At 40.0% G+C, this 21619-nt stretch overlaps 1 protein-coding gene across 1 annotated transcript in view; it reads left to right on the top strand.

Annotated features, from left to right (window-relative positions):
* The window catches only part of CDH12 (cadherin 12), a 109414-nt gene that overhangs the window by 69042 nt on the left and 18753 nt on the right, over nucleotides 1–21619 (top strand). Inside the window, exon 7 of the mRNA XM_044426267.1 lies at nucleotides 10320–10573. Within this exon, the coding sequence (XP_044282202.1) occupies nucleotides 10320–10573 (254 nt within the window). The remainder of the gene's footprint in view (nucleotides 1–10319; nucleotides 10574–21619) is intronic.

Here is a 21619-nt window from a genome sequence, read left to right as displayed (position 1 = left end):
TATGCTTCTATGAAATACGGCTCACCCACAATCATTTAGGGAGACCCATAAACCATTGTGGTTGTTGTCATTGTTGCTGTTGTCATTGCCATTTTGTTTTTACCTCTTCTTGTATGGAATAGCAAAAAGGGGAATCATCACATATTTATTTATTTAATTATTTAGAAAATTTCTATGCCGCCCCATTTGCCGAAGCCTCGGGGCAGCTCACAAAATCTCACATATCTGGCAAGACTATTGCTGCTGTTCTACATTCACAGTTGGGAAAGCTACAGATTGGAAAGCTTTATTTTATCAGTATACACAAGAACATAAGCCTTGCTGAAACACACCAAATGAGAACTATCCAGGCTAGTATTCTGTTTACATCATGGGCAACCACCTGCCTGCAGGAAGCACAACATCAAACTTAAATCAAACTATATTACTTTCCACATATCCAAGGCAGTTTACATTCCAAATTCAGGTCTAAAGCTGGACTGAAATGTAACCAGATAATCCATTTCATCCAAGAGTGTTTGTAGCTGTCCAGCCACCACCTGCCTCAAGCACCTTGCCCAAGAAAGGGATGTTGGCCATTAGCCAATAGTTGTTACCATCATCTGGATCCAGGTTTACATTCCGTAAGGGTCTAACCACAGATCCCTTTATGAGAAAGGGATTTGGAATGTAAACTGCCTTGGACACCCTAAATCTCATGACAAAATGATCTGACCCTGACAATGGGATTGATGTTATACCCTCCACTTTCAAATCACCATCTTCCTGTCCAGTTGAGAACATCAGGTAGAGAGTGTATCCTTTTCCATGGGTAGGGCTGATAATATGCTGAGACAGCCCGATGATTGTCATGGTGGCCATGAAGTCCTGAGCTACCCGCAACAAGGTAGCCTCACCATGAATGAAGAGATCCCCCGGGATGATCAAGATGAACCCCTATCATTCTGGGGGTTTTCAACACCAGATCCCAGTCCACCTCCACCTGCTCAGGTAGGGAGCCATGGGCAGTACACTAGTAGTAATCCCATCCTATCTCAGTTGCCAAACACCAGGTACTCAAGACCTGTCTCTTAATTTAATTTCTTTAGTGTGCATTTAGATGGTCCATGTTAAACAGGTGACATTTAACTAATAACAAACATACTAAGCAACACAACAAGAAACTCACAGATAGAGAATGATGTCTGCGAAATATAGCACACCCTCTATGGAAAAAACACATTTCCCAAGGTCACTTAAGAGAGGTTTGCAATTTTGTGTTCTCAGTATATTAAAAACACCATCACCTAATTCTCTGAAACAATTCTCTCAAGCATCAACCCTATTGATGTGGTGTGGAACAGGCAACACAGAGAAATGTAGTCATGTCATAAGTACATCAATGTCCAACCCATCTCGACCCCATGAACAATATTCCTCCAGGCCTTCCTGTCCTCCACCATTCCCCGGAGTCCACTCAAGCTCACTACCTCCATACATCCTTACATAGTTGACTTCACCGTGTGAATCAAAACTCGACTATCTTTTGAAATTCTCAGTTCTCCAGATTTTACAATGGAGTTATCTAATTACAAAGTATACAAAATGAGTATATAAACATATATTACATTGCTTAAGAATGCATTATATCAAGAAACTTGTTTGCAAAATGTTTACAAAATGTATTAGGACAATTGTGTACAAGAATGGTTCATGCATATGTCATACAAACTTTTTTTAAAAAAATCTAATAGTTTTGGATGAAAGGAACTTAAAAAAGGAAAAATTCTCAAAGTTGAAGCTGCACAGAGCTTAAGAGCGGAAAAATAAGAAACAGAGACACACTGAAAATTGCCCATCTCTAATTGCAGCCATGCTGGCTGAAGCAGATTAGTTTTGCAGTTCAACTACATTGGAAAGGCTATAGGTTCCCCATCCATGAATGAGGGTAAAGCAGAATTGGAATAATGCTGGGTATTTGTGACATCACATTTTTAACTGGAAATATATTCTGGTTTAAATGTGGTGAATGTGCATTGCAGAACTGTAGTCCAAGTGTAAGAATGGAGCAAGAGAGAAACCAAAGTAGCTTAAAGACTGATCAATTTGTGATACACTGAGGCAAACACAGCCCACCAGTTGTGCCTTCTGACCCACAGGATATCAATGTACCGCCATTGTTGAGTCTTCAAAGGGAGACTGCAAAAAGTGGAGAAGGAACTGGCAAGTAACTGACAGGCTGCACTCTATGGTGGCTTCGGGTTTTTGGGTCACAAAAGGAATGAGTACAAACAAAGGGGCATATATCGAAACATGTTTCTCCACACCAGGGCTGAGGAATGCTGATAATGCTACAAAGAAAAGTGCCTTGCTGTTCTTACTCAGGCACTGCCTGTTCTGAGGATAAATATAGACACTGTTTAGCTGTGCAAGTCTTCACAGACAGCAGACAACGCTGTGTACTCCCTGTCACTGTGCAAAGACTGTGAATGAAGAGAAGGGCTTCCTTCTTCCTATTAGCACCCTATTTACTACAACACTGCATTCAGTCATTTTCAACATTAATCACTTGAAAATGTGTGTGTTGTACATTATAAAAGAAGTGCTTCTACTCTCTTTTTGTTTCCTGAATTCATAGTAAACCATGACATGTGTTGCAGTATCATACTTCCAAGTGGATTAATTTAGACAAAATGGAGAAAAATTCAGGGATTCTGTGCTTTTAGGTTTTGGCAGGATGCGAGGAGATCAAGATGGGGACAGGAACCCCCCATGGTTGCTCTTACATCCATTCAAGTCTGAATTGTTAAAAAGGCAGTATGTTTGAAACATTGTGAATCTTCCTCTGTGATTGTAGACACAGACATATGCCCCACAATAACTATACTAATTTTATCAACCCAGAATGAAGAAAAATGTGCATGCAGACATTATTATACATCCTTAACTGTATAATATAATATAGTTGCCCCATTAAGGAAACTAATCTATGACTCCTAGGTTGTCTGGAGGTGGAAGCAGGGTTAGGGTTAGGGTTTAGGTTCCCTACTGCAAGGTCAAAGACAACGCTTGGATTTTAGAGCTAAAAATCAAACTTCTGATCTTTTCCCTCCTCACAGCCAGTTGAGAAAGAACCACACTGTCTGTTATCTGATGTTAGGAAAGCTACCTCAGAGACGAGGAGAAAGGAGAGTTTCTGGAGGTGGGGAGGGGAAGAAACTTGAAAGGCTCAGATATGAGGTATCCTGAAGCTGTTCAACCTCCTTCTCTCACATTGCTAGACAGCCAAAAACAACTGGCTAGTAAAAATGCAGAGCGAGAAAGGTGGAGCTGACGATCCCTTCTACTGTTCCTCCATTCTGCATGACCGTGAGCCACTGAATTTGGGGGCTTACATCCAACTTTATAGGATGGTAGACTAAGACATACACCATGGGACCTTCCAGATTTGTGTTGATTCAACTGCACTGAGGAAATGAACTTCCCCACCACCTCCTTTGTATGATAGTCCCTCCAACCCCTGGAAATACTACACAGAAAGTCAGGAGACCCACTTCAATGGCATGAGCTGTAAGGGATGATCCCAAAAAATCAGGTAAAAATCAAGTGGAGCCCTTCTTGCAGCTCAGAGATTCTGGATCCAAATAACACTGGGGCAGTGGGGAGTGGGGGATCCAGACTGAGTTTTATTAAGTTTTTACTTCCTCCCAACATTGCTCAGACGTTTCTACAATGGGACATCTTTTGTTTGCAATTAAAGCATGGACAAACACATAACTCCAAGATGATTGCCTAGGGGCCATATGCAAAGATATTTACACTCACTGGTCCTATCGTCACTCTCCATACACCAGAAGAGACACAACTGTTTGGGACTGAATGTACAGGGCACCTGATGAATAATCAAGCCCTGGGATTAAAGTTCAATTTGAAGTAGAAGACTAAGAAATTCAGGCTATCTGGCTGTTCTTCACGTTCATTATTTAGTTTATTGAGTTCAGTTAGCATCACACAAGCCTGCTCATGCATGTACATTGCACAGAGTGTTGTAGAACAGTGATTTTATTGTTTAGCTATATAAGCCATGACCCTTTTGCAAAGAACGAAGAAACACAAAAAGCACATTAGAAGTTGAGCAACAAATTTGCATTCAGTTTCCTGGATACCAGTGCAAATAAGGAGGTAACCTCTTTTTTCATTTCCAAATGACAGAAAACATACACATTCACTAGGTGTAACAAAATTCTCCCAGAGACTGAAATTCAGGCAAATATGTTTAACATGGATCTGTATAAAGAGGACACTTAGTAACAGAATGACAGTATTACAAAACACACAAGAATGTCATAACAGCTTTGTAAGAAAGCAGAACTCATCACATTAGCTCTTAATTAGGAGTCAGGACAGAATCCAGCCCTAACTTCTCTCCCATGCTTGGCCTTGATCTGGAAGTGAGCCAAGACAAGTTCATATCTGTGAATCCCCAGAAATACTAGCAGCTTTACACAAAAATCACAAAGTAGGCCATTCTTCGTGCAAACTGTGCAAAGCCCAAAAGTCATTTCTGTAGAAGCAGAACTTCACTTACACAGTGGTTGCCAGCCAGCCTCAAAGATTTACTTGGACTCACTTCCTGTAGCGCACCCATGCAAATGCTCAGCGTGAGATGGAATAAGGGCAAAGAGAAAGTAGGTCAGAATCCAGGGAGCCAAGCTGGGAAATCTGATAGATTCTCACCCCGAAACTAGATTCATCACAGATCACTGCTCTTAATACTGTCAAATTTCTACATGAATAGCAGTAAATTTCTACAGTAATAGCAGTCAGATCACTGGCTTTCTTGTGATCAAACTTGATCATAGGTAGAATTTAGAAAGAACAATCTAGAATGAGTTACACATCTTCTGCACACCTATGAATGGCAACAGTGCCAGCATCTGAAACCAGTATTTTGTTTTGGTGGCAAAAGCCCAAAGTTCTGCCCTTCATAATATAGGAAGAAGAAATTTAGCCTTAGGAAGTACACCATGGTAAGGACTGGGATAACATCAAGGTGGCAACACTGCAACATCCATGCTTAAAGAGAATAGCATCTCACTGGGCCTTCCAAGAAGAATTAGTTGCGTGCATACACGCATTACTAACTGGGCTATTTTATAGCTTATAGACACTGTATAAGGGGCCATAAGATTCCTTGGATCCCCAGCTGTGAGTGAAGTCAGAAAAGTGCTCCAAAGTTGTAGCTGGGGATCAGAACTCCGTACCACAGCCAGTGTGGAAAGGAGCATGCTGAGTGGTATGGAAGAAGGGGCATTTTGTTGTGGGGGGAGCTATTCCAGGAGAGAAAAGCAAGGAGGAAACTGCTACTGCTGAGATACTATATATCCTGCATTCAGGCAGCTGAAATTGGCTGAGTCTTGTGCCAGACAGGAGGAACAGAGAAGCAACCTTCAGCTCTGTGCTCCTATAATCCTCTGAATTTGTTTATTTATTTAGAGGATTGATAGGCCATCCATCACTGTCACCTCTGGACAGAATTCTGTGGGTTCTGGGCACCACACTTGGTCCCTTGGCTCATGAACTTAATCCATTCCAGGACTCTGGTCATGACCCAATTTGGTCATGAGCCAAGTTAAATTTCCCCATAAGGTTCATTGTAAATAAGGTTGATCCGTTCTGTAACTATTTTTTTAATCAGAAAAATGAGAAGCAAAGTGACAAAGAACAACAAAGATCATGACCATCTCCCCCCCACCCGCCCCACAGCATGACCGTGATCACACCAGTCATCCCTGCATGCACCCATCATCCCGGCATGCTGGAGGGTGGGGAGAGACAGGTGCAATTGTGCTGGGGTGGGGGGAGATGGCCGAGATCGCGCTTGCACTCGTGCAGGTAAGACAGGTGCGATCTCGGCCATCTTCCCCCTGCCCCCAGCACGATCACGGCCATCTCCCCACTCATGGGGGAGGGGAGATGGCCGCAATCACAGTTGCTACCCAATGCGGAGTTCGCAACCTGAGTCAAAATTTTTATGACATTTTTATTCATGACCTGATTTAGTCGTGAACTGAGGCATTCGTGAGCTGAGGTAGTACTGTATTGGCCAGCAGGTCCACCTGCTTTGTATGATACAAAAATGGGAAGACTGTTTCTATGTAAATTCTGCAATATAAAGTTCACTTTATAAATTTGGTACCACACCTTAATTGATTATACATCTATTAACTCCCTTCCTGGTTGCACTGATAAAACCCACTTCTGTCTCTCTGAATCATGTGGGAGGCAGGGTGTGTTCAGAAAGCTGGGTTAATTAAAAGCAAACTGAAGGTTAGGAGAATGCAGAATGACAATTTTACCCAAGATGTTTTGCATCTCTTAGAATTCTTCAGATATTCCTATATATCCATAGATCTGCTGTCTCTTTTGTTGTTATGTGCCATCAAGTTGTCTCTGAGTTATGGAGTCCACCATTTTCCTCCCATTGCACGCATTTTCAGTTGTGGAGTTGCATTTAATATTAAAAGTATCTGAAGGAAAATTACCTTCACATTTACGTATCACTTTGTTGTTGCTGCTGCTGCTGGTGGTGCTATCTTTTTCTTTATCTTAATATTTATATACCACCTCTTTCCCATAGGCTCTGGGTGGTTAACAAAAAATTAAAGCAATAGTGAGTAATCTTCACTAATGCAACCTTTTAAATAAAACTGACATGAGAACTAAACTGAGAAGGCCTGTTAGAAGAAATCTGTCTGTTTTAAACTCCCTTTGAGACTTGGCAAACCATTCCACAATTTAGGGACAACAACTAAAACAGTCCTCTGGGTGGTGAGCGTAGATCATATAGGAGCAACTTCAGAAGATTATCCCCAGAGGACCTCAGCTGGCACGGTGGGATGTACAGGCGAAGGTGCTCCTGAAGGTTTGGTGCCCCCGTTACAATGGGGATATAGCAGGGTTGGAATCGGTGCAGCAAAGGGCCACAAGGATGGTGGCTGCTTTGCAGGGTAAGTCATATGAGGAGAGACTTAAGGGAGCCGGGTCTTTTCAGTCTGGAGAAGGGGAAACTCAGGGGAGACCTGTTAGAAACATACGGGTATTTATTATTTATTTATTTCTACATGTATTTATAGGCCGCCTGTAACTGCCAAGACCTTCCTAGGTGGCTCAGAATACAGAAAACATATTGGCAAAGTAAACACATTAAAACCAGTTAAAACACTATGAATTAAAACATCTATAAAATCAATATAAAAAGGGTCACAGCATTCAGGCTAAATGTTAACAAAGTTCCTTAAAAGGTATGTCTTCACCAGCCACCTAAAGGAAAATAGGGATGGCGCCAGGCAAATTTCCCTAGGGAGGGAGTTCCAAAGATGGGAAGCAGCAGTGGAAAAGACCCTTTGTCTAGTTGCCACCCCTCTCATCTCCCTGATGGGTGGTTCTTGTAGAAGGACCTCCTGAGCTGATCTAAGGGGGCAGGGATGGCTACCATGAACAGAAAGGTTATGTGTACTGGTCCTGAATACCAGGACCAAAAAAGAAAAGAAATAGCTTTGAGGAATTTGGAAGATTCTGATAGATATAAACATCTACAATCTGTTCTAGATAGCTAAACAGCTTGTTGTTAGGTACTTTTAATGATTAGTAGACTGTGAACAATGGGGTCAAACTTGAATGCCCTGTCAGACAATGATCAGAGAAAAAATAATCACAATAAAGCTAACTACTTTTTTCCAAAAGAATTCACAAAGCCCAGTTGAAATGAATTGCCCAGCTATATTCCAATTCAAACTTATTTTCGTGGCTTTCTTATCTTGAATATTGCTTGCCATTTCATAAGGAACATTCTCTTGTTATCTATAAGTACATGCCATTAAAGGGCATAGATTATACCAGCTAGGTATGATGTTTGTAGTAAACGAATAATTGGGATTGGAATAGAAAGAGGAATCATTACTCTCTCCATGCTGAAAGGACGTAATCTGAATTGATTTCTATTACCCATGTTCTACGCATCTTGAAACAAGTCAGTATTACAGTTCACCACCAGATGTCACTGCTAGCCAAGCTACTAAAGCAGGCAGGCACTAGAAGGCAGAAGCCTGATCCAGCTTAATCGCTGTGTACATCGGATGCTTTCTTTATTAGATATTAGCAGGAGAGTTGTATAGATACTTTCTACATCTCATATAAAAGGCAACTGAAACTCTTTCAATGTGTATTGGGGCATATGAGGAACAGGGTAGCAGAAAGTGAGGAAAGAAGAAAAATATTTCCAGCAATCACACTTGAGTAAGTTTGCCCTGTTTTCTGCTTGGCCAGGTTTGATCTGAATTCTAGCCATGCCATTTGGTTGGCCCGGATTTCCAATGTGTTTGGCTGCTGTAGAGTCTCTCACCCTTGTAGAACCCAAGATAGGAACAGGTGCAAGTCTGTCCCATTCATTCATTCATTCATTCATTCATTCATTTTTCTGTAGTGTATGTATGCATACTGCTCCATATATACAGTAGATCGAATCAGGAGTGATACTTTCCATGTTGTCCTAGCCAGAACTTGAAGTTCACACCATTGTGTTTTAGGGCAAAGCACTGGATTGTGTAAAGGTCCAAAGACTTTCTTTTTAGAAATTATTTGCTCCATTTGTGCAAAGAAGGCTTGTGACCAGAAATAAAATGGATAGAACAGGAGAACAGGCATCATTCCACCTGGCTGTCAGAATGCAATGGCAGCATGGACCAGAGACAGAAATCCCATCACTCGCCTGATAGAAGATCAGAGAAACATTTGACACCCTACTCAGGGGCTTGTAAGCACGTTGGAAGCAGCTTCTTGTGATGCTTGTCTGGCCAGCATTGGGAGTGCTTTCCTGCTGTTACTGCCAGCCTGAAGGTGCTGGCAGGGGTGGCAGAGAATGGGTGAACCCTCTGAAGCTGTGCCCAGGTGCTTTGAGGAGCACTGTTGATCACATTTGTTCAACAGGAGGCTTGGCAGGAAGGCAAGGGAATTTTGTTGCTCTTTCCAAGTCGCTCACTTGTGCGACTTGACCCACAATGGGTCAAGTCATCCAAGTTCAGATGACATGTCAATCCATTGTGAGCCAAATAACCACTGATTCTTCATGGCTACCCAGAAGGACCAATGGCTGGTAATCATGTGATTATATGACATGACAACCACATATTGATGGCATCATGTCATATGAATCCAGTCATTGTCTGCAGAAGGGATTTCCTGGTTCAGTTTGCATTTATTCCCTATCCCTGTGTGATCTTCTAGTAGGGAAGTGATTACTTTTGTTGTCCAGATTGACAACTCTGGACTTTACATGTAGCTGTGATTGAGAAGCCATGGAACCACACTGGAACAGAATGTACAAGCAAAGAGATAAATGCTCTAATTTACATCTTACTCTGCCAAAACAAATTAAATCTAGAGGGGTCACTGTACCTAAAGAAGTATGGGGTGTCATCAGTCTGGAAAATAGCCCACTTTATTGCTGCATTGCTGGCTGAGTCTGCACTGTACACCAATCCTGCAATGGAGTCCAGCATTATCTAGTTTTTTGGCATGGAAGCAACAGAGTTCATTAAACTGCTTTTTCACCCAGAGTGATAAATAAAGGGACAGTGTGTGTGTGAATGTTAATTAATTAAATTTAATTTTAATTAAAACATTTCTATGCCATCCTTTGCAACAAGCCTCAGGATGGCTTACAGAAGATAAAAATAACAATATAATTAACAAAGAAATAATATAAATATCATTAAAACATTCAACAATAGAACAAAATAAACAACAATATATCCTTTTCATAACTAAAGAAGAAGAAAGAGGAAATAGTTAACAAACAGTGTTGCTTTTGCTTCCTGCAGTGTTACTTTTGCAATCAAGTTTGACTCAACCTAACAGCATTTTCCTTTTTAAATAATCCTGAAACAACCACAAGTAGTTCACACCTTGACGTTATCCAAAAGGCTTGGAAATGCTGCAGGAGACTGTAAATTGGCTTCATCCCTCCCTCCTGTCCAGCCTTGTACTGTGCCCCCGATCCACAATCTCTTCTTTTTACCAATGTTCCGTCACATCCCAGCTTAAACAGCACCTGTAATATGATCTATGTATTTGTCTAAGTGGTTGGAAGCCTTTCTATTAAGTATATTTTCATGCTGCACCTGTCTTTCCACTGAGCACCTCTCTTTCAAATCAATTTAGAATATATATGGTTGTACCCCCCACCCCCAAGAGAGCTTCAGCTATGGGTGGCATAAATATAAATACATAATAACTGTCTGATCTGACTCTGCATTTGCCTTTGTCTGACATTATTGTAGCCATTGGATTTCGAAACTAAGAAGGCATACACTTTTAAAGTAGAGGCCTCGAATGTGCATCTTGACCATCGCTTCCATTCTGTGGGTCCATTCAAGGATACTGCAACTGTGAAGATTAATGTAATGGACATAGAAGAACCTCCTGTTTTCAGCAAACCTTTTTACACCATGGAGGTTTATGAAGACACTCCAGTTGGGACCATTATAGGAGCTGTCACTGCTCAGGACCTTGATGTTGGTAGCAGTACTGTCAGGTAAGGGCATGCTGACAAGATCTGGATAGTCAATGCTGTTGGTGAGATTGCTTTGGAAAAAAGATTAATATTTATTATTTATTAATTAGAAGCTTTTCTAACCCATCCACCACTGGCATCTCAGGACAGCTTACAATAAAAAATTGAATAGAATAAAACAAAACATCACTCCCAAAATTAGAGATAATAAAACCCCGGTTAAAATAAATTAAAATGACAGGAAAATAAAGAGGTCTGCACCTGACACGAAAAAGAATATAATGCCGGCACCAGTCAAACCTCTCTGGGAAGCGTATTCCATAGTCGGGGCACCACAGCGGGGCACCACCGCAGAGAAGGCCCTCCTGCAGGTAGTCACCCTCCTAACCTCCTTTACGAATGGCTCCCAGAGCAGGACCTCCTGCTCTGGGAGCCATCAGATCTCAAGATCTCAAGGGGCAAGAGGGCACATAGGGAAGAAGGCATTCCTTGGAATTCAATAATTACATTGAACTCCAAGAAGACAGAGCAATCAGTCCATTATTCAAATTATGCATCAGCAAGTTAGCTCTGTTCCAAGAGGAAAGAAACCTGGTAAGCCAGAGCATTTTTTATCTGGAAAAATCTTCTGGACCCTACATTAGGACTCATTTCCACAGATGGCAATCACCACCATATTCAGATTCTCCATATAGGTGGCAGCTTGTGTAATATGCATGGACTCCTCAATCCACTGAGAGAAGCCGAAAGCAACTGAACCTTTAGGACAAGGCTGGGGCCTTCCAGGTGTTTTGAATTGCTATCAGCCCTAGGCTGCATAGCCAATGATGATGGATGATAGGAATTATAGTCCTAAGAATAAGAGGATATCCCAGCTCTAGTCACTGTCACACACCCATTCTCAGGCTTCCATCAGTCAGGACTGAAGCCAGGTACAGAAGCATTTTTTAGATACGTTCTCAATAATATATTTCAGGAAATGAATCTGAAAATCCACAATGGTATTTGCGAGATCATACTTTTCAGTATCCTGCTCCCCGCTGCATTTCTATCATGCTAGGGATTGTGGTAGACATCCTGCTCCAAAGCTGTCTCAGAATCTGGCTCCATTAATACTGAATTAAGCTAGTGAAATGAAAGGGAAGGGTCATATATTTCTCTCTTTTTAAAATTTTGGTACAAAATTTGAGGCTAAGATCACACCTTTTAATTACTTCAAAAATGCCATGGCCAGATTCATATGAGCAGGCCTGCATTCCATTTTACTCTTGTACATGTCTTGAATGTGAATAGTTGTTTCTTCCAGCCTAGTAGTTTTGTTTTGTTTATGTTAGCTTCTAGATTCTACTTTTTGGCTAGAAAAGCTCTTCCCGTGATTTATAAAACAATAAAAGAGAATACCATAAAACCATCACATGCTGAGCAACAGCATAGCAAAATTGAAATGTAAAATACTTTTACATTATTTTACAATAATGATTTATTACATTATTTTACAATAATGGAAGAAATCCTTAGAGGCTCACAAGAAAGACAGGCTTTTTCCATTCCTTTTCTTTTGGGTCAAAGGAAAATGCCATGGAAGGTCCTGTCCTACCTACTGACCAAATGAAACTTTGCTGGAATATACAGCAGAACCTTATCTGACAAAACAACTGGACTGAACTATGTTTTTTCTGGTCTTGCTGGTTTCTCCTACTGGATTATCCATCTTTTACACAACAGCAATACCCCCAAATCAGTGGTGGCAGCATAAATAGAAGGCAAGGCAAGGCTTCATCAAAGCTGGTGCTCACGCAGACATTTTCTATTCCTGTCCTTCCATCATTGGGGGAGGAAGGGAGCGTTCACAGTCTTTGTGTTATTTAGAGTTACTTCAAAAACTCTTTCAAACCTAGCAGTAATGATGGTATCCTCCTACTTTCAGGATTTGGGATGCATATTTTTAAATTTTGTAAACAATGCTATTAAAAAGAAGCCTAAACTAGTAAGGAAACTTATTCCTATCAAAACCACCACCCATATTTCAGAATTTGTAAATGGCAATGTGATCAGGGTTTTCAATCACCCTGGATGCTTCTCTGAGCCTCAGATGGCCACATCGCAAGCAATAATTAACAAGCAACTCTAAACCTGTCTTTTCAGATGCAGTTTCAACGCTGACGAATGTGTTTAGTATTGTGCTGATCAAAGCTTGTTGCCAAAATATTTTGTCCATCATATTAAGTAGTTCCAATTCACTCTAAACTCTCCTCTGAGATGAAGCCAATGTTTATGCACCATCTTTCTCCTGCTTCTGCTTCCCTATTTCTGCGATAAGAATTTACTTGCAAACATTAGGGGTCTGTTTGTTGTTGCTGCTTTATCCTGCACTCTGCTTGTTGTTGCTGCTGTTCTGGGATGATGGAGAAGAGATTCTGTCCTTCCTTTTTGTGACAGCCTTTGAGGTTCTTGTATAGTGCTATCATATGTCTCCTTGGTCTGCTCTTCTCAAGGCTGAACATGCTCAGTTCTCCCAGTCTCTCCTCACAGGGCTTTGTTTCCAGTTCCTGGATCAGCCTTGTTGCCCTCCTCTGAGCCCTTTCCAGTTTGTCAGCACCTTTCTTAAAAATTGTTCATGTGATTTGTGGTTGGTTTTGCTATTATCCTTTTTAAAAGTCTATTAAGAATTATAATAACTACTCTTCAGCACAAATATAATTCAAATCAAGATTAGTATGCTTACAAATGTCATGTGAATGGGTACTAAATCCCTGTGAAAAGTTTATAATAAATCTGGACTTCAGAAAACAATATAATTTAAGCTGAATTATTGGTTTGACATGCCTTGCCTCACTTCCATGATTAAGGCTTCTTTCACGGAAATTGACAATAAATTTGCCTGATCCAAAAATTAAATAATGAGCTGTCCAATAGGAAGCTATCTGTTTATGAATTATCAAAGAAAGGCAATTCTCAATTAGTGCTTCAGTAAATTGGCTTATAGCTCATTTAATTTGGTTCACTCTAGTACAGGGTCCTACATTAATTTCAAAAAATCAGATATTATACTGTCAAGATGTTAGACATGCTCTGAAATATTAAAATAAATACCACTTATTTTCTTCTTTGTACATGCTACAGGTGGCTGAGAAAAGTGACCATCATATAATTTCAGGAGAATTTGAACATCTTCTTAGCTGTAGGTAGCTCTATAAGAGCAGCTTAAAAAAAAAAAAAGACCTTGATAAGCACAGCTTTCTTAATATTGTTGCTCAAGGCCGTGGCTTACCTGCTCTGATGTCATGGGATGTCCATGAAAATTCTAACTGATAAAATGGCGTTCCACTGCACAGTCCAATATTGGTAAGCTGTGCAGCTACTACAAGAATACATTGTTTGAACAACTTAAGAAGAAAAATAATTTCACTCACAGGATTAGGATGAGCTATTTTAAGAGGAGCTGTAGAGAACACAGGATTTGATAGTAAGCAAATAAACTTGGGAGAAATGAAAAACTGCATAAAAAAGAACACAGCAGGTAAGGGAGCTAAGATATAGGTTCTCAAAGAGGCATGGTAGCTGAAGAAATGGGGACAACATAGGTCATTTAAGATTTAAAGGCTGGATGAAAAAGGATGGCTAGCACACAGGTTGTTGAAAGAAGAGATGAGAAGGAAGGTGGCTTGAGGAAGAAAAAATAAATAGAGCCCATGAGGTGCTCTGTGTTGTTGGTGGGAAAGGAGTGAATTGACCAAAGAGCTGGGGAACAAAGAAAAAGGATGGATGTGGAAATGGAGTTCCTTCTTTATAAACCCAAATAAGGATAGAACCCATCTCAGGATACTGGGAAAACAATTGTTTTATTCCAAAATAAACCCAACAGATTTTGGACTTGTTTTCTTTGGGACCTTTTTTTAGGGGCAGATATTAAAACAACCCGCAGAGCTCTTTGGAAGATGTAACTCATAAATGAGTAGCAAGTCACTGAATTTATGAAATACATTGAACAGAGATTGTTGCAGGCTGTTTTACAGGATGGAAACATGTTGAGCTTATTTTGGAATAAACTAATTCTTTTTCTTGCATCCTGAGATGGGTCCCCTCTGATAAAAGTTCATAATCCAAGGAACAGAAGGTTCCAGGAATCCATATTGATTTAAATTAGCCATCCAAATCCTACGATTTGTTGGGAAGTGTGACTATATGAATGCTCATTCCTGATGTAAGGGGAGAACTATTCTGATAATGCATTCCAGAGATGCTGTGATCTTCCACCATGGAAAGAAAGGAGAAAGTAAATTGACTCAGACAGAGCAGTGCTGCATCTCCTGACAGGAGTGAAAAAACCACCAAAGAGAGTCTTCTGGAGCTGTAAAGAATGTTTACAGTTTATACATACATACAGGAAATATGTACATGCAGAATGCAGGCAGTCCTCTAAGGGACTACAAAAATGGAGTCTGTACAAGATGCTTTTATAATGTAAAAGTTACATACAGTTTCTGGGGGATCATGTACACAGTATGCTAGAGACACATTAGGATAAAAGACAAGAGATTGAATGGGGTTAGGAAAGACAATACAGAAAGAACCTTCAGGTAAACCATTAGTATATCTAAGAGTGTACCTGAGCAGGACAGGCAAGTCTTCACATCGTTGAGGTGTACTTGGAAAGCAAGACTTGTAACATGGATTCCTGATAAGATCAGGAAGCTCTAACATCAGATCAAACAACAAGGTTCCATCTGTATTTGGTATCTAAACTGTGCTTTTTGGCTTTTCTGTTGTGAACTGCAGTAGGATCATCCCTAGATATTCCACGGTCCACTTCTTCTTTCCTGAGATCCCTTTTGCAATTGGGGAAACCACGCACAAATAGCAATTGCAACTGTGATTGGTGGTTTCCCTCCACACGATTGAGACCGTGAAAGGCATGGACTTTTTCTTCTTGTTTAGCCAATGACACAGATAAGTTGCACATGTAAAGCAACAATAATGAGGGGCCCAACTCTTGTCCTGATCTCCAATTTTGCAATCAAAATATATGCAAAATCGCCTTTTTTACCATTGCCATCATACTTCACTTTTGAGATGCAAATGTAGCAGACATTATCTGCATTGTTCACACAGTTTCAAGGCATCTTGGCTTCTGAGGGAAAATATCATGCAACTGTTCCTTGGAAATGTTAGGCAATGACACTTTCACAAGCCACCAGATGTAACTGATGTAACTGTAAGCCGCCCCGAGGCTTCGGCGAATGGGGCGGCATAAAAATGTTTTAATAAATAAATAAATAAATAAATAAATAACTGTATGATGAGTAGATCTGACCAAGGCAAATGTACCTTGCAATAGAAGAACAATCCATTACAGTTAGGCGATCATCTTTAGTCTCAAAGTGAAGCTAAATTTATGCACTTCCATGTGGTACCATTTTCATTGTTCTACTGTACTTTGTCGAGAAGTTACGAGGCATCGTGATCATCAGACACCTCCCTCCCTTGTAGGCAAATATACTCGCCTGTGTATAAATCTTTATCATGAAATATATTGAAAACTTTAGCCAGCCAGCACCTTTATCACCTGTTTTCTAATTCATCTAATCAAAATATGTAAGAATTAGCACATTTTATCTTGGAGATTGATAATTTCTCAAAATTTGTAGTCCACTGTGACTGCCCAGTTTCAGGTGAACCTCATTGCAGTCATGAGAACAGAATCTTGCATGCACAAAGGCAGCTGATTTTTCCACATAATTCTACCAAGAAGCTTCGATCCACATAAAATACTCTGAGGATTATATGTGGCCCTAACTCTTAGGTTGTACCCTGTAGGGTATGCTCTTCTGGGGAGCCCATGGAGAGCAAAACTGGACTGTTGGCCTAAGGTGCCATACAGTTTTACAATACTGTTCTTGCCTTGTACTAGTACAGATGCAGGGATAGTGTGACTTTTAAAAGTAAAAGAGATAAGACAGTTGTCAAGACTAATACATAAAGAAAAGATAATTAATTAAGCTACTTGTGCCTGTTTATCCATTGGCCTAACCATGAAGAAGAAAATATATGCAGTTTGTAGTTATGGAATATTAGACTTCAATATTCCATAAGGTTCCTCTAACTGAATGAAAGTCAATGAACAGAAGTTAGCATAGATTAGTTACAAACAATTGTCTATGGTTAACAATTCCCAAGTGTATCTTACACCCGTCATGCTGTGTTAGCTTTTTTAAACAGAATTTGCCTTGTCGGGGTAAATAATGGCCAGTGCCATTTTCATAATATTTGAAAAGGAGAGCTTGCAAAGCGTAAGGCAAAGGAGGGGAAAACAAATGAGTCTGCAATTATTTAAAGCATCATGAGAGTGTTCCTTAAACGTTGCTAAGTTTCAGAAGAGCAAGGAAAATAAAAGAGGGAGGATGAGTGAGTGAGGTGACTGGTTGGTGGCTGAGAGTGTGTGAGCAGAGCTTGGAAGTGTGTTAGGACTGAGGAGAGAAAGAAGGCAAAAAGCTGCCCATTTGCCAGCAGTTGACAGTCAGTTGTAGTCAGTCAGTAGAATCGGAAGAGGCTGCCTTCTTATGAGAATCCCAGATAGTGCTGTGGAAGGCATTTATGACTCTAAAGAAGGAAGTAAAATACTTTAAAGCAGTGGTTTTCAGCCACTGGTCTGTGGACCAGCACCAGTCCGCCAGCATTTCCTGCCAGTCCACGAAAGAGCCACTTTCACGGACAGCTAGATCTTGCTTGCCAGGACCAGCATGGAGCTAGCTGTGCTCTCACTGCTGATTCTCCACCTCTTCTTCTGCCGAGGAGGCTGGGGAGGGGAAAGGCAACTAAGTAAGAGGTAACTGGGACCTGTGTCATGCCAGTCCAGGTCTATCCCCTGGGTGGGGATCCAAAGATCAGCCTTTCCCTTTTTCTGCTGTCTTTTTTCCTGCGAAGGGAAATGCTGAGGCTGGGTAGTGCTGAAAGTGTTTTCTCAGCCAGCTGGTGCTGCTGAGTATGGAGGTTTGAGGGGAGGGGTGCGGTATGAATATTACTTTATTAAGTAAGTTTGATTTTGTTTTGCTCTGCTGTTATAATATTGCATTTGAATTTGTATTTGCTATGAGCATAGTATTGCATTTACATTGATTTCTATTTTGCTATTGCAAATTTTTGATCAAATATTCTTGAAACAGCTGATTTTGCAGTAGCCTTATTTCAATTACATATTGCTCTCAAAAAATTTCAGTTGTCTTCAATTACATTTAATTTCAATATTTTATTCTTTTATTAGCATTTTTACTGGTCAGTTTCTGTTTATTTTAGAAAATTTTCATTTTGTGTACTATATTTAAAAACAAATACACAAAATGCTATATTATGTATATAATATTTTTATTTCTGCCTCAGCAGTCCCTGAAATAATTTTTCTATTTTTGTCAGTCCCCAACTGTAAAAAACTTGAAAACCACTGCTCTAGAGGAGATTTTAGTGAGTAGGGATAGTAAAAACCTAATATTGTCAAATGTGGGAGATAGAAGCTGACAGAAACTAGAGTGCATAAGGGAAAGATTAAAGTGAGACAAATAGAATAAAGACTGCTCTAAGTGCATTTAGAAGAGAAAGGGGATTTGAGAGTGAAGAGTGTTTGTGAAGGGAAAGAGTCCGAAGTTATTAATAGACACTGTTTTATTTACTAAGGAAATACATTACAGAACATCTTGAAACCAATGCAGTTCTTGCTCATATAAAGCTTGTTGTTGTTAATCCAGAGCCATATGCTGTTTGAGTAGCAACATCTCATCCTTAGAACCACATAGGAGCCTTACAGCTTGGTCACAATACTGTGGGATAAGTTAATAAATATGATTGGAATTAAATTCCTGGTGGCAGCTTTACATACTAAAGAGAGGGAGATTCAAGAAAGTTAAAGATACTCAATTTCCAAACATATTATAGGAGAGTCCCTGTGATAAGGTCATTTAGAAGTCATGAGAAGGCAACCAGCATTCTCATATGCAATAATCTATATAATGTGCTGTGCAGTGCAGTTTCATTGCAAGTTAATTCATTTTCTCTTAAATGTTTTCCAGGCACAGTTTTACCCATTATAATGCCTATTACAAAAAACTGGAATCTGCAAAACAATGAAGTGGGGGAACAAAAGATAGATCTGTGCTTTTTGTGGCAGACAGCACAACAGAGAACAAAGCAGTCTAAACCAGCTCACATTAGCAGAAGTAACACTAGTCATGACAATTTATAACACTTTATTCTGCAAAAAGATTTTCAAATTCATTGGATTTGACTTATGGGAATTGGAAGATAGTAGTTAAATAATAGCAGAATGAAAATCCGCTTATTTAAAGAATAGCGAAAGAGCAAAAAATGCTTTGCAGAAAGCCACTGAGAATGCTGTGGTTTATTTTTTTCCCTTGTTTGGATAGAATCAAAACAGTTGAAATTTCTGAGAAGCCAGGAATTCATTGAGTAAGGATCAAAGCTGCCAGGAATGTGGAAATAAAGAAGAAACCATTTCATGAAGAAGAAAAAGATAAAAGAAATGGAGGTCTTGTCATAAAGAGGAATTGAACAGAGTCACTTGATATTTTCCACATTAATTAATTGATTTATTAATTAATTTCTTTTTCATACCACCCAATAGCCAGAAGGCTCTCTGGGCGGTTTACAAAGTTACAAAAGCTGTGGTTTTCAACCACTGGATATTCAGAATCCATACTGAAATTAGAACATGTGGCCCACTTATTATTTTTTCACTCTTGAACACTTTAAGCTTTATTTATCCACTCTCCTGTGTCTATTCATCCATTAGGGATGCGGGAGGAGGAATCCATCCAGTGGTGGAAATCTATTGGATTTCCTGGGCTTGGCTCCCTCAATTCTAGGGGACTGGAGCAGTCCCCTTGCAGTGTCCCAGAGTCATACCTAAGGACTGAGTATTGCAGTTATGTGCTACACAAAAAAACTCCCCTCTTGCATGCCAAGAGCACCTACTGCTTGAGTGGCTGCAACTAATGCTGAAGAAGGCTGGCCATGAGGGGCTCACCAGGAAAGCAGCGCCGTAGGACCTCTTTCCATTTCTGTGCCCTTGCAGCAGCTTCTTGGGTTGCTGCAGCTGATGCACAGGAGGGTTGCTGGTTGTGCCACTGGGGCTTTGCAAGTGTTTGCTGACTTCTCAGCTCAGCTCACTTTGGAAGACCATGCTGAGCACAAGAGGAAGCCCCTGAGTACTTGGAAGGACAGATTCTGACAGGGGTCATTCCAACCCTGTCATCAGTCTCAGTTACCTTACTGCCAACCTGCTAATTTTCACTAGCACCACAATTGCAGTGACTGCAGCAGGTGCACACATAACTTTGCTGGGCTGCATATGGCCCATAGGCCATACATTGCACAAATCAGAATATGGAATATATTTTTCTCTAGGAAACATCAACAGCTTTTATTTACCTCCCCCTAGTTTGACTGATCCCTCAGAACTTACAGACATTCATCTAAATGAGCTTTGTTTTGCTCATCAGATACTCACAACAAAATGGTGTTTGCTCAGGTCAGCCTGATGCACGACAAATCTATGGACATGCAGGCAGCTGGAGAAAGAAACAAGCAAATAATTTGATTTGATCCTGAAGGACTGAATGTTTTGGTCTCATCAGAGACTCATCCATTTTGAAAAAAATAGACAACTATTTAGCGACTGCTACTTAATCATGGCCTCTGTCTAAAGCAAACCTGTGCTTAGTATGGATGACAAACTTATCAAGAGTTATATTAGATCAGCATTACTGGAACCCTGTCAAGCTCACTGCAGGCTAACATTCATGTATGGTGGTCCATCACATACTGTATATTAAAGGTAGATGAATATATCAGTTCTGATTTCTTTCAGTTTCTCATTTTTCCTGTCTAAATTCTAGATCATGTATTTGAACAGCGAATTTTTCTAGTCTTAAATTTGGGTCCTACATTTTGAGATTTTTTTTTTTTTAATTTACATGAAAATTCTAAAGCTCTCTGTGTATGTGTGTGAATGTATGCACATTTTTGCTATATCCATCTTTGCCAGCAATTTTCTCAAGAAGTATTTAAAAATGAAGAACTCTGCAACATTCAAAGAATGCAAATTTTGAATAACCAAGTTTTGGTTTGATCTTTTCAGTTCTCTTTAGTATAGTCAAAGTTAGTTTTCAGGAATGCAGGCAGGTAAATCATAGCTCTCTGTGTATGTAAGGTAGAATATCACTCACATTTGTTTTGTAGATGCTAACTCAGGATTTTCCCATTTGGTTGAACCAATTAGGCATGTTTCATGTATGAATGTATTTTCTGGTTTCTCAGTTTACTCATCTGTTCAGTTTATAACCCACTATCATTTTGGTGATATAAGAACATTTTCAGTGCATTTCTGCATAGGGTCCTAGCTACAATAGATGAGTACTGTTTTTACAGTCAATGCATAAAAATTCTTAGAATGCTAGTTCTATATATCTTTAAATATAAATAAGTTTTGGTTACATGCTATACATAACTATAACATAGCATAGAAATGTTATAATAATAATAACAACAACTACTACTACTACAATCTGCAGCTCTTGACTTACTGGAGAACCCATCTTTGTGCTAACATGTGGTTGTGTAGTTGGGGCCAATCATAGAATCATAGAACTATAGAGTTGGAAGGGACCAGAGGGCCACCAGATCCAACCCCCTGCTCAGGGAAAGACAAGTTAAACCATACTTCTCAGATGTCTGTCCAGTTGCATCTTGAATTGAGGACTCTCCCATCTAGTGTGGAAGAGCCCACAACCTCCCTAAGTAATTGGTTCCATTTGTGGTAAAGTTAATTGGCTAGTGGCCAAGGTACAATGAACTATTCCAATAGTCACATCTGGGGTATGGACAACCCCTTGCAGAAACCATCCTTTTTATAGCCACAGATTTTCTCTTGTGCTTGACCTAACTTTGCAAAGGAAGCCAAGGCAAAGGGAAGTCAACGAACAATTGCAGAACCAAAGCTGCGCAAGTGGCAACCTTCCTCCATTCCAAGTGTGGCAGTACAACAGCTGTTGCAGTTGA

Source organism: Varanus komodoensis, unplaced genomic scaffold (genome assembly GCF_004798865.1).
Source record: "Varanus komodoensis strain SLA01 unplaced genomic scaffold, ASM479886v1 scaffold17, whole genome shotgun sequence".
Classification (NCBI taxonomy): domain Eukaryota; kingdom Metazoa; phylum Chordata; class Lepidosauria; order Squamata; family Varanidae; genus Varanus; species Varanus komodoensis.
The sequence above is the reverse complement of the archived record's forward strand: the minus strand, read 5'-3'. Positions and strand labels throughout refer to the sequence as shown.